The sequence below is a fragment of the Triturus cristatus genome, chromosome 9 (assembly GCF_964204655.1).
Source record: "Triturus cristatus chromosome 9, aTriCri1.1, whole genome shotgun sequence".
NCBI classification, from domain to species: domain Eukaryota; kingdom Metazoa; phylum Chordata; class Amphibia; order Caudata; family Salamandridae; genus Triturus; species Triturus cristatus.
The window spans coordinates 59,691,476-59,704,771 of NC_140592.1; the positions used below are offsets into that span (position 1 = coordinate 59,691,476).

The 13,296-nt window shown below is 42.4% G+C and overlaps 1 protein-coding gene across 1 annotated transcript in view; it reads right to left on the reverse strand.

Annotated features, from left to right (window-relative positions):
* ABTB1 (ankyrin repeat and BTB domain containing 1) overlaps positions 1–13,296 on the reverse strand; it is a 190,151-nt gene that overhangs the window by 120,239 nt on the left and 56,616 nt on the right. The window contains exons 6-7 of the mRNA XM_085624404.1: positions 7,256–7,301; positions 5,443–5,559 (exon numbers count right to left, since the gene is read on the reverse strand). Of these exons, the coding sequence (XP_085480530.1) occupies positions 5,443–5,559; positions 7,256–7,301 (163 nt within the window). The remainder of the gene's footprint in view (positions 1–5,442; positions 5,560–7,255; positions 7,302–13,296) is intronic.

Below are 13,296 nucleotides of genomic sequence, written 5' to 3' on the forward strand. Positions count from 1 at the left end.
ACCCATGTACCCAGGGCATAGATACCTAAGAGGTCTCCCATGGACTGAAGCATGTATTTTGCCACCCATGAGAGGCCATTCAAAATGGATCTACAGGCCTGCCATTGCAGCCTGTGTAAGTTTGTACATGCACCACTTACTTAAGATATAGGTTTACTATATCGAAGGGTCACTGCACTTAAAACCTATAAGTCACCCCTATAGCAGGCCTTTGCAATCCGGAAGGCAGGGAGCTTGGTTCTAAGTGAGAGGGTGCCCCTACATGAGAAGGGCACCCCTGCAGCCTACGGAGTCCATTCTCACGAGTTGTCAGTGAAGTAGCCATACACTATAAAGAGGGGCACCGCGTAATTATGCGATGACCATCTCGAAAATGGCTGCAACGAATCCTATCATGTTTGGTATCACTGGCAGAGCCCTCCGTAGGCTCTCAGTGTTCCCTGTGCCAATCTTCTAGTCCCGGACAGCACAAAATGGTTGCTGCCGACCAGAGACACATTTCTACCCTCCTGCTGCTGAGCCAAGCACGAACAGAGGAAGGTGGAACAATAGGCATCCTGTCACAGGGAGGTGTGGCCACCTCTCAGACAGGATTTAGTGTATTGGGACCAGGTGGGTGCGCTTGCCAACACCTGGAAGTCTGCATGAGGGGCACATTTGGTGTCCCTGTGCATAGCCCAGTAAAAAACCAGTTCTGGGAGTCGTTGGCTCCCGCTCTGGCGTGAAACTGGACAAAGGACATGGGAGTAATCTACCCCCTGTCCAGACCCTCCCCTGGAAGGGCCCCCTGAATCTTCCCAACCCTTTCCCTAGGGTACTTAAGGGCTTACCTGGGTGTAGGTCCCTAGATTTGTCATGGGATAAGATTCAGAACTGAAACCAATGCACTTCTACCATCTGGGCACGCTGGACTTCGTTTGGGCCTGACTTCATCTCCCTTTCAGTCTGCTGCATCGTCTGTGCCTGTGCACCATACAGGATCCGTGCAGGACCTGTGGAGCATCAAAGACACTTGAAGGAATCTTCCTTGGAGTGAAGGAGGCACTTCCCTCCATTCGCAGGCACCTCAACACTATTGACCAGTCTGCTGATCCTGAGCTCCTGCGGACTACAAAGGGTTCAACAACACAGGTGGTGGGTTTCTACGTCCCTCGAGGCCCGAGCTGTCGTCTCACCAAGTTTAAGGTCAGAATCCCTCGTGGGGGCCGCATTACCCAAATCCCTGTCCACCGCGTACTTTTGCAAGTGCATATGCTTGTTGGCAACTTTGCGACAAGTGCATTGGGGTTCAAGTAGCCCCAACCTCCGGCAACTTCTTCCACCAAGATCTTCAGCCACATCGCCTCGTGGGCACCGTGGCCTCCTCTTTTGGTGAGCTGCTCGAGGTCTTCTTGCGACTCCTGTATCTCTGGCCTTTGGGTCCATTTGAGGGTCATCTTTTTTTTTCTTGGACTTCCCTGATTGCTCGGGGCCTGCCCTGACTCCCGTGCTGTTGCGAGTCCCCGGGACCTTGCTGGTCCCAACTGTGCACCTTTTTGACTTCCTGTGTGGGTTCCCCCAGACACTTTCTCCTCGTCCAGCAGCGGTACTTTCCTGAAGTCCTCCTTTGGGCTCGACTGCGGTTTCCAAAACCATTTCACACGTATGCACCCGGCTTCCCTGGTGTAGGTAGCGTGGGTACTAGGGTATCCACAGGTGGGGTGGCTCTCCAACCTTCTAGCTCCCAAGGGGTTTCTTCAAGGTTCGTTGGGAAGGGTCCCTAATCTTTAAAAATCCAACCGCGACTTGCACATTGAATTGTACGGAGCATGCAGTTGTGTACTCACACTGTGCACGCTCTCTGTGGGGTCCCTATCCCTTACCTTGGGTGGTTCTGTGGGTCCCCAGCGATTCTACGTTCTCTCGAAATCATCCTGATTCGACTTATGGTTCTTATACCACTTTCTTAGTATATGGTTTGGATCCCCCTGGGGCCACTGTGTATTTCACATTATTTACTGTGTTTCTTTGCTAAAGTATTATGTACATTGTGTTTATCTCTGTGTTGGAGATACTTGAACATTCTAGACAGTATTGTAGAATAAATACATATTTTTTTATAAATACTTGGTGTGGTTCTTTTTCACTTAATCTATACTATAAGATTGCATTCTAGTTAAACAAGCTGCTCTACACTCCTTCTGGACTAAGCCTGAAGGCTGCTCTCCACAGCTACCACTTAGAGAGCTTTCTAAGGTTGTCTAAGACCTCTTAAATCACCATAAGGGTTGTCTTGACTGGTGCAAGGTGCCCACTTACATTAGTAGACATCATATACCAGGCCAGCTTCTCACAGACCGCTTCCCAGATCCACATGGAAGCGAAGAAAGGAAGAAACTGAAGTCAGCGCATTAGGGGAGGGTTTATATGGACTCTAATGATGTCACATCTAGTGGACGATGTAGTTTCGGAGTCGCTCGACGCCCTCTTCTGACATGCAGAGGTACTGCTGTAGAAAAATGTCTGGAACCAGTCTGCCACTTGGGGATAATTCTAAGGAATCTGCAGCTAGACGTCTCTATCAAATATTTAAAAAAACAAAAGAATGAATAGAAGAGGTCAAAATGTATAAATATTGAGGTGTGATTTTGGCATTAGTGAGATTCAATAGGAAATATGGAGGTTACTCATTAGCAGCCCTTTTGACTGCAGTATTTTTAAAAACTCCAACTATGGTGCCTTATGGATCAGAAGTTTTATTACTGAATCCCAATACTTGCTGGGAAAGTTTGGACAGTACCACTTTAAACAGAGTATGAAATTAGCACAAAGAGTTCGTGATTCAGGCCATTAGGTACGATTTTAGCCAGACCTCATAGCATGACATGGCTGAAATACGTCAACTGCGATTTTTTAATAAATTGACCCAGGATGAAAACCCAGATAATGTTTCATACCTTTGTTGGTTTGAAGCTTAAAACTACGAGAGAATTCGCCTTTTTGTTAATTAAGCTAATAAAGCAGTGTAAAGAAAAAATCCAAATCATTGGTAATATAAAATCATGGGATCCGTTTCCCAGTGAAACGGAATTAAAATATATTACTGCTATATTATCAAAGAATTGTGACATGGAATACCTATGGAAGAACCAGTCAATAACGTTAACACTAAAAACATTCCCATAAGCTTATCGACTACAATTTAAGGCACTGCATCGTAAAATTTTGATTAACATGCAACCCTTTTTACTTTAGCAAGGACTGTTCTCAATCAGAAAACACAAGGGAATAATTTAAAAAGCCTCAATTTTCACAATGGTAAATGCACCTTATTATACATTTTAATGACCTTACTTTTTATTCATTGATATTTGCAAAACGTTTCTTAAACCTGTTTATTAAAAATATGGTACTTGGGAACGGATAGTGGCGATTGGCCCATTAGTTTGTATGTGTCACCTGGATGTGACCATAGCCTTCGGTCGATTTATGAATGCCATTACAATTATGACAAACTGATCAGCTATTATTAGGCAATTGTTTAAACTGTCTTATGGTGTCTTAAGTGTGTTTATTCATGTGGTTTTAGGGAATAATTTGTCTCAGTAAACCTACTTTTGACTTGACTGTCAATCTGGGCAAACCATGAAGCTAATACAAATGGCAAGGACTCTGTTGATTAACAGCTCATGTATTCATTTATTTAACTAACTTTCAGAGGAGTGCTATAAACAGTGAGAATAGCTATTTCAGAACAGCAATACCATTCTCCCATCACATCTTCAGACCCTTCCCACCTTCCTTCACTTACACAAGAATTTAGAAATATTTATCTTAAAGAAATATATCAATACAACAGAGACCTCTATGTCTCCATGCCCTTTCTCTGCCAGTCTCTCCCTACAATTCCTCTGACAATTGGTGTGAGTCCACAAGGCATTCAGTCAACATATGTAATTTTTGCCTTCAATCCAGGGCCACCCATTAAAATGGCAAATACATTCATTGGTATTAAAAGAATTGTGTTACAACTCGAGCCACTGCAGGGCTAAAAGTGCTGGAGATATGGCAATGTGATTTTTTTTGGTTTTTTATACAGCGCAAACTATACCCGAAGATATCAGGTATCAGATCGCTTTACATGAGCACCAGTTTCATTACATATGGACACATTCATTTTTGCTAGGCACGGGGAGATTAAGTGATTTGCCCAGAAGGGAGTTGAGCGTCGTTGCCGAAACTCGAACCCGGGTCCCCAGCTTCGAGGTCGACAGCTCTAGCCGTAAGCTACATCCTCTCCCCTGAGTGATTACTCTCCTGATACAACAAATCATGTAAATAAATGAAATTTAAAAACAGACTCTATTTTGGTTGCTTAGGCCAGAGAAGCTCGACTAAACTCTACTGTACTCTATTTATGACCTTATTTATTTTGTAGTTTTGGCAGAGCCCTGCATGTCACCTTGTGTTATTTCAAGTACTCGGAAGTTTAATGCAAGAGTCTACTTCAAGCATGGATGGGGACGGTTAGAGTTCAATAGGATCATTTGGAATCTTATAAGAATTTCTTTGATTCAGATTAGTGATTAGAAGAAAGTTCAGCTGAAAGCGAGTTTGAAAAGTTCCATTATCAAACGCTTCATGAACCGTGAGGTTTGTTCTGCTTCTAAGGTTTCTTAACGTCTATTTATATGTACAGCTGACAGGTTTAACTGGTTTTTTTTTCACCAAAGACCATGAAACAAGCCCTTTAAAGGAGGGACATTAAAGATGAATTTATGCTCTTGTAAACGAAAGAAAGAAAAATGTAGAGTTGAACCGTGTGCAGTTTCCTGTCCTTTATACACCTGGCTTGGAATTTTCATGATGAAAAGATTACAAGACATAATTGTGTACATAATCCACCATAGATGGTAAAGAAAAGAAGTCCATTTGGTTAAGGTGCTGGTGCTCAATCATTGGCAAAACTGCCCTCCATCTTTCGAATGCAAAATATGCAATGCTATATTTTCACAAGATAAATACCTAGTTTATATCTCCTACCTGAAACAGATATTCAATATCATGACTTACAAAGAGACGCCTCTGCCAGCTTGCTTAACATTAGTGATGGAAAAAAGAATTTTGAAGTGCTAAAAGTGCTAATATTCAAACATCCTGAGGTTTATTTTCAAATCTAGTTTATCACAAATGAAGCTAGACTCGGGACTGATGTAGAGTGGGGTGGTTATAAAAAATGCTCACATTTGTGGATGAGATGCTTAAGTCATTGAAACATCTGTCAGGCACTCTTGCTCCACTATACTTTGCTACTGTGGGGCACATATCACTAGCTGGTACTTCTCTGGATTAAGCACTTTCTGCACATATCAGACTATGCCCAACCGGCACTCAACTCTAAATCAGGCCAAGGGTTCTTATATTACAGTGGGAATCCCAGCATAATAAATATGAAAACCTTACCGAATTCATAGACTTTTTGACATTTGTCTTCCAGGTCATCAATGAGATCTTGTAGCCTGCATTGCTTGGCCAGCCGCTTACAGTCTTCTACATGCTCAACATCAATATCTAAACGACCTGAGGAAGTAACATGAAATCTTATGCCATTTGACCACTTACATCACACCTGCATTGTACATTCAACACAATATTTCATCAGAAAGCAAAACTACTAAGTCATAGAGGCAGGCAGGCCCCATCCATTCAAGTCCTCTGTTGACCATGCATTAGCACTGCTTCCTCCTTACTACTGTTAGGTTTAACAACTCTCGATACTTGGATGTGATGTTCACAATGGTTGCTTTTTTCTTTTACACATTTCAAGCCCCACCAAGATCTAGTACACTTCTACTCAATCACTATGAGTCAACAAGTTCAGACAAACACAAATCTACTAATTTCTGCAACACATTTTGGAAAATATAGAACCCTAACTAACCTATGAATATTCAAACATTGCCCAAACTCCTAACTGCAAACCTATGAGTATTCACAGGTAACTACTTAGAACATTGGCCAGGACTAGTAATCATCTCTACCAAACAATTTATTTAGCTTCTGAATCACAGATTAAGAAATGGTATTCTGCACGAATATGCCTCCTTTTCACGCATGCCTTCACTCCACATGCAACCGTGTTGTAACAACGCATACCATTACCCTGCAAGTCGGAACAACGACTTACAGACGGGGGCGCTGGATGTTGGAATAGTTTAATTTACTATTCCAACTCCAGTCTGTGCGGACAATAGGGAAGGTGTTGGATTTAAAATCCAACACCTTCTCCCCCCTCCGCTTGTCATTGTTTCGACTTGCAGAGTATTGGTATGCGTTGTTACAACGCGGTAGTTGTAACGACCGCGTTGTAATTGCATGCGGGGTGATGGCTTCGTTGTGAGGGCTGTTTACCATTCTGCACCTTAATGTCACCCAACTAGGATCACATCTGTCGCAACTCGCATGTAACAAATACCTCATTATCCCCCACAAAATAAGTGGCTACACTTTACACGATTACAATGACTTTTAATCAATACATTAAAATTAAGCCTCCTCTAAACACTTTTAAAAATGCATCCAAGGGTTAAATAATAAACAATAAGTGGGGCTGGTGGGTTCGAAGATTGATTTTTTTTCTCCCAAAAGTACTGCTGTCCTTAATCCTTCACCCAACCTCTGGCCTCACCACGGCTGTCCATGTATTTTTTTATGCCCACATGAAGAAAAGTAATTCCAATGTGAATATGTGTTATTAGAGTTACTTCTTCTGATGTTGTCTCTCAAAACACCTGCCAAGTTCCTATTTGGGTAATTCCACTGTTACATAAAGTTCAAGGTGTACTGCACAGCTAGCATGGGCTTTCAGAACATCAATGGTTCTGTAAAATAAAAACAACAAGCCACTCTGGTGAGAATTTAGGGCCAGAATTAGAGTTTAAAAGATGTGTTACTTTATCAAAAACATTAAGGATGTCCAGTCTACTCCGTGCTTAATTTGAGCCAGTGGTTTCCGGTGCTCAGCCCCGGCAATTAATCATTAACACCGGCACTTTTCAAGAGCACCAGTTTAGGACACATTCATTTTCGGGGAGATTAGGTGATTTGCCAAGAATCACAGGAAGTTGAGCTGATGCCGAGACTCGAACCTGGTTCCCCAGTGCCAAAGTCGGCAGCTCTGGCCATTACACCACATCCTCTCCCCAATGTCATGGTTAGTAGTTGGTTCTGCTTTAGGCAGCACTAACAGGAGTATTTTAAAAGAGTTCTTTCTTACCTGTGTACAAATACTGCAAAATTGAGCCAAAGGCTGCAGGGTTAATCTGCAATAAACCATAAAACACTAATTCAGAATCTGTTAATCAGTTTCTACAATACAAGGGCATACTCGCAGCATTAATATAACCAGAAATAGCCTTCTTATGGAAGATTCTGTGAGCCCTTAAGCCAACAGCCTACATTGCAGCAAAACTGTTGTTATACATCTATATATTCAAGGTATGTCTTTATTTTTTTAATCTTAGGCGTTATTTTTGTCTAATTTGATGTACATTATTTAAAGTAGCAAAACAATAGCATAAATACAAAATTAAGAAATTACAACTTAAGTTGTGCCTATTTAACATGTGAAATTATTAGTTTCTGAAAAATGAGAAGAGGCTTAGGTCGTCCAAAATGACAACAAAGTCATGCAGGCAAGATGTCTTGTGAATGTGCGAGGGCTGCCTCTGCAGTGAGCTGGCAGAAGCCAATGGCATTACCTCACCTTACAATCATTAAACTAAAAGCCTGGCTGTAGACAGAACTTTATTGAGCAATTCTAATTCTAGAAATACCAAAAAAAGCACAGGGCACCTCCAAGATTCACAGAAATATAAAAGTTGGAGAGAACAACAGCAGGAAGGTAGAAGTAAAAAGAGAAGAGAAAATTCGCACGTTGAGCATTCCACAGAGGCAGTGGATTTTTCAGTGTGGTGCATCATCTGTACACTAGTGGGTGTGAAGATTAATCAAACCTCTGATGTTAAGCGACTACAGGGCAAAGTAGCAGACTGCAGCAATGCATAACCTGTGGCGAAGCCCACAGAACTAGAAATTACAAATAAGAGCGTCCTTACCCTTTATTGGGGCTATGGAAGGATATCTCATCAGATTTATGAATGCAGAACAAGTCATGTGTAGCTGGGTAGTTGTAAGATGCAGGATTTCTCGGTGGGGCAAATTATTTCCTACTGTGCAAATCTATCTCGAAGCCAAACAACTACTGTTTCTCCAAGAGAGCCCTGTCTACCACTTTGAAGTGCGAGATGAAAGGAAACATCAGAGAATATGCATTAAGGATCAGAAGTATCCATACAAAAGGTTAATCAAGAATCCACTTAGTAAAGCTACCAAAACAATTTAGTAAAATAAAAAAATATTTTAACATTAAAATAACAGCAAAATGACAAACTCTGGATCAGTTACTTTAAAGATAGAGTTTCGAATGTAGTTCCAGCTCCACTCTTCATCTTTTCTCTGCACTGCCTGGCCAGTCAGTGAATATTCCTACACAATACTCACTAGTGTCCACTGCAGGATTCCTCCTGCTCTCAAAACATAGCATGACTCCCAGCTGTTTCTTTCCTTCTGTCAAGCCGAAGATGCTGGAAACGAGTCAGTGGCCTTGTGCAGACAGGCCCAGTTCACAGCTTCAGAACCTCAAAGTCTGTGAGGTTGTCTCTGACTTGTGTCTTCATACCAAGAAGTCTCTTCCAATCCTTCAGAGTCTGCCTAAGTCAGTGGACGGTGCTCCCACCTTCAAAGTTGCAAATTCAGTCTTTAGTGCTGACAACAAAGTCCTCACATTTCACTGGAGAGTTTCATTCTAGACACTTGCTCACTCTGTTTGAGAGTTTGCTTTGACACGGACGTCCAAGTTCCAACAAAGAATCTTCAGAAAGACCAATGCCAAACCAGGTACAACTGGTCAACTACACAAGAGGTTTTTCTGGCACTGTTTTTGTGTCCCTGAGGCCAGCAGGAGATCAGATGACTCTGGGCCTCTTTCAAACATACAGTTCTTGGCATGGGTGGTTAGAGCCCTTTCTCAATGTTCAAGCAGTCTCTTCCCTGCTTTCTATTTCTGCACCATGTAACGTATGGTCTACTGTCATCCCAATGTGTGGAGACTTCCAGCCGTGTTCTGTTTTTTCAGAGGACCCCCATGTTTTGGCTCTGGTGGCCCAGACCCCACAAAACATGCTTCCTACTTGTTGGGAGTCTGGGTCCAGTTCTTGTACTACTCTGAGCAGGCCAACAGTCTTCAAGGCAAGAAGACGGCAAGTAAACTTCAAAGCTCAACCTCAGACACCAAAGCATATCATATACATAGAAGAGATGTCCTCAGCTGGTATCTTCACCCCTCAGACACTCCCTAATTTATTACATGTTAATCCCTTTTGAAATACCAGCCCTAACGAAACACCTTCTCTCCTCTCTTCGATCGCTTATCTGCCCAGGTCAAAGTAGAGCTGCTCAACAACATTGCAATAAATAGGCAGATTGGGTGTCTGCAGCTAAGCAACTAAGTGATGTGCATTTACATGCAACTATGGGCACTCATATGATGAAAGTTTCAGCCTCTCCATGTTTCAAGGAAAACAAAATCAATAGGAATCAGAGTAGTGGCTTCTCAATGTAAAGACCAGAAGAATCTAGCAGAGAAATCTGAAGGTAACTGTGAAAAACAGATTTTCCATGCAGTGGTAAAATGTATCTAAAATTGAAAGGTTCCCCATTTAACGATTAAACGCAGTAAACCAAGAACACTAACAGGTTTTATCCTAGCTGACACCATGGGTGGATGAAATAGCTAAATTAAGCTGGTACCTCCTATATCAGTGTTACCCAGTCAGGGTTCCTCAGAACCCAAGGGTTCTCCAGACTTTCAGCAGGGTAGTAGTGCAGCTATCTCCATCACACTTAATACAGGCTCCTGTGAAAAAGTACTCTGCAGAGAGGAGTGCTGCAAATGCTCAATAATATTTACAGCAGTTCTGCTAAAGCCAGCATGAACATGGAGGAGCCTCAAGAAGACAAGGTTCAACACTCGTCAGGAGTAGGTTGATGGTGTCCAACCATTGGCACAGCTACAGTCACGGCAGTCTTGGGTTTGCCTTTATATATTATTGCCTTGTGGCAATCTACTCTCATGGGACTGCGAAGACAGACGGTTTTATCAAGGGTGAGATGAGAGGGAGGGATGTGCTCCCTCAGAAAGAGTCAAATCTCCCCCCCCTCCTTCTCTTCCCTTCCTCGGTTAGTCCTGTTCTTTCTTCTCCTTGCCCTTTTACTTCTATGGTCTTTCTAAATTTCCATTTCCATTTTCTGCTGTAAATCTGTGGTTATATTTGACTCCCATCCACCCACCCCACAATATGCAAGTGGGATTAACACAATTCTGAAGTGACCGCAACGTAACTATATCCCTGGGAACAGGGAATTTTTTGGAGGTCAAGTGAGAAAACAGTAAATATCAGAATTGTGGTTTCAAAACCTTGCATTTACACTTTTTCAAATGAAATGTATACTATGGTGTCTACTGATGACACAGAAACAAGAAGCACAGGCAAAGAAAGTTTTAGATTGTGTATAGCATAAAGTTGTTTTGTGTTCTGATGTGGGGCAGAGATGGGTTAAGAAGGTGAACATCTCAGGGGCAGAGTGGAGTATACTGCATGCTGGGTGCACACGAGGAATAAAGTAACGTACACTATGGAAAGTTGTAGGTAGCTTCTTATTCAAATGAATATGTTTATTTACGTAAAGATACAAAATGGACGTTATTGTTAATTAGCACTTCACAAATTTGTGAGCTGTGGTAAAACATTCATGTTTTTTATTTCAATCCTTTATATTATATACTAATATAAAAGGTAAACCTACTTTGTATGCAGAAAGGTCACATGCCTGTCACTACCCTTTTCCAGCATTGGTATATTTCAGATTCAAATGCTTCATCTACTGCATGCCATTAGGCTGAGAACCTAAAAACACATAGGGCCTGATTTAGAGTAGAGTGGGATCAGAACAATCTCATGCTTTTGGAGAACCTGCTAAATCGGAAAGAGAATCCAACCAATCAAAATTCCTCCACCATTCTATCACAAAGCTAGAGCAAATAGCACAGATGTGTTCTCCCCATCACCATTAACTGTAGTACTATGTGGCCCATTCATCTCTGTGTTAGGCCTGCACTGCAGCCAATGAGGTGGAAGTGTACTAAGCTCCTTACCTCTAAAGGACAAAAGACTTTTCAAATGTGCAAGTAATAAAAAGTTTCATAAAAAGAGCAAGGATCACATTTACACTTAGAAAGTGATATTTGCTTTCCAGCACTCGATCGTTCATAGATTAAGTCTTGAATTAAAACTAGAAAAGTGTAACTAGTGTATACTAGTTTTCAATCACAGGAATCTTCATTACTAGTAATAAATATTTAACAGTCACAATAAATGACTCTCTCAAGATCACTCCGAGGCCTGGAGCAGTCATTAGAAGAAACATACTCTGGACTCCTTTTGTGCCACTGAATTACCAGGGGCCCCTGCCCTCTCTCCATCTTGACGTCTTACATGCTGGCCACGGAGAAGACAAAAGAAAGACTTGGCACTGCATTCTGTCATGCGCCCACCAACGTTCCCTTCGATACTAGACGGTGTTCTTGTTTCTGGCCACCTCTTGACGCTTTACCTTCTGGCCAGAGTGGATGGCTCAAGAGAGCCTTGATACTCCATTCTGTAATGAGCCCACCACCGTTCCATTCAATACTGGATGGATTTCTTGTTTCAGTTCGATTTCATGTGATCCTTAGAAGACAGAGGTTGCCAGACCCTAGAATGATCTGACGATGGGAACCAGTTGTTACACTTAGGATGGAGTTGCAAGGATGAATTCTTCATAATCTCCATCCCCAGCCCCCAAGTCATTTTCATAAGACCGCTCAGTTACATCTACTAGAGGGTTAGCAGGATCCTTTCCTCTCTCAGCAGGCAGGTTGGCTTCCACATGCTTTGGGTCAGAGGAACAGCTTCCTCCTTCCAGGCAAGACTCCAGGTGATGTTGTCTGACTTTTAAGAAGCTGACTGTCAGCCAGACACCAGCTCTGGTGCATTCCTATTGGTACTCTGTAGAGCACTCCCTTCCTAGGGCAACCAGAACTTGGAAGTGGAACAATAAGTGTACAGTGAGAGCATATAGGGGATGTGGATTCTCAGTCTGCACTTTTAGAACCAGTTTGGGGTGGTTCTTCTTTCAAATGTTTTCTCCAAGCTGTTTTCCAGACACAGACTTCTTAGAGAGGGATGTTCCTCACAGCATGGTAGTCTCCATCTGGAGAACTCAAAACAGAGGCGCAAAATGTTGCACCTGGGTATCAAAAGCCACATTGAACAGCAATCAGGAAAGAGACAACAGGCTGACCTCACCTAAAGGACTGTCACTCAAAACAACAGACTCTGCAGTCCCACCCTTCCTCCCCACCATCTACCAAAAGGTAGACCTCGAGAAGAGCTCCTCCCAGTTAAGGGACATATCAAATTTCTAAAGACGCACTGTCTCCTCTTTCCCCGCTTCAGTGTCTAGGTCACCTCCTACCAGCTCCCGGGAAGTCAGCAATGCACTTCCAATGTCTGGGAAAACAATCTTACCTCTGTATTGTGCACAGGAACAGGCCTGGGGCGTCAACAATGGAACCTTCAGGCCTCTATTACGTTGTTTCACTCATTTACACAAGGCATGTTCTACTTAGGCCACATAGACACACAAACACGCAAAACTTACACTTGCAATGCTTGCACTAGGATCTGGGTTAGTGCACAGATGCAGAACTTTACAAGAGTAAACCAGTAGGCCTAACGCAAGTGACACAGATAAAAGAAAAAGGTCTGGGCGCAACTACTCATTCACTAAACATAGTATACTGCACCACCGCTCAACATGCCAAAGAAATAAGCAAATGTTTGCTGCACCCCTCCTGGATCAGGACAGGTCCAAGACTTCACTCATGAAGGGACAGGCCTAAGCCTTTTCGCACATACTAGATAATCTGAAGGCCGGAACCAAAACAATAACAATGGAAAGGAGAGGAGAGGTGTTACTAGCTATGACAAATATGGTATACAAAGTGATTTAAACACAATTTATGTTATACAAAAAACCCATTACTTCGCCTCACTTATTTTGTAAGATCTGTTTGATATCATAAGTTCCTAATTTGGCAATTTACCATCGGGGTGTTGCAGGTGTTCTGCTTTCATGATTAGAGCTACATGAGCT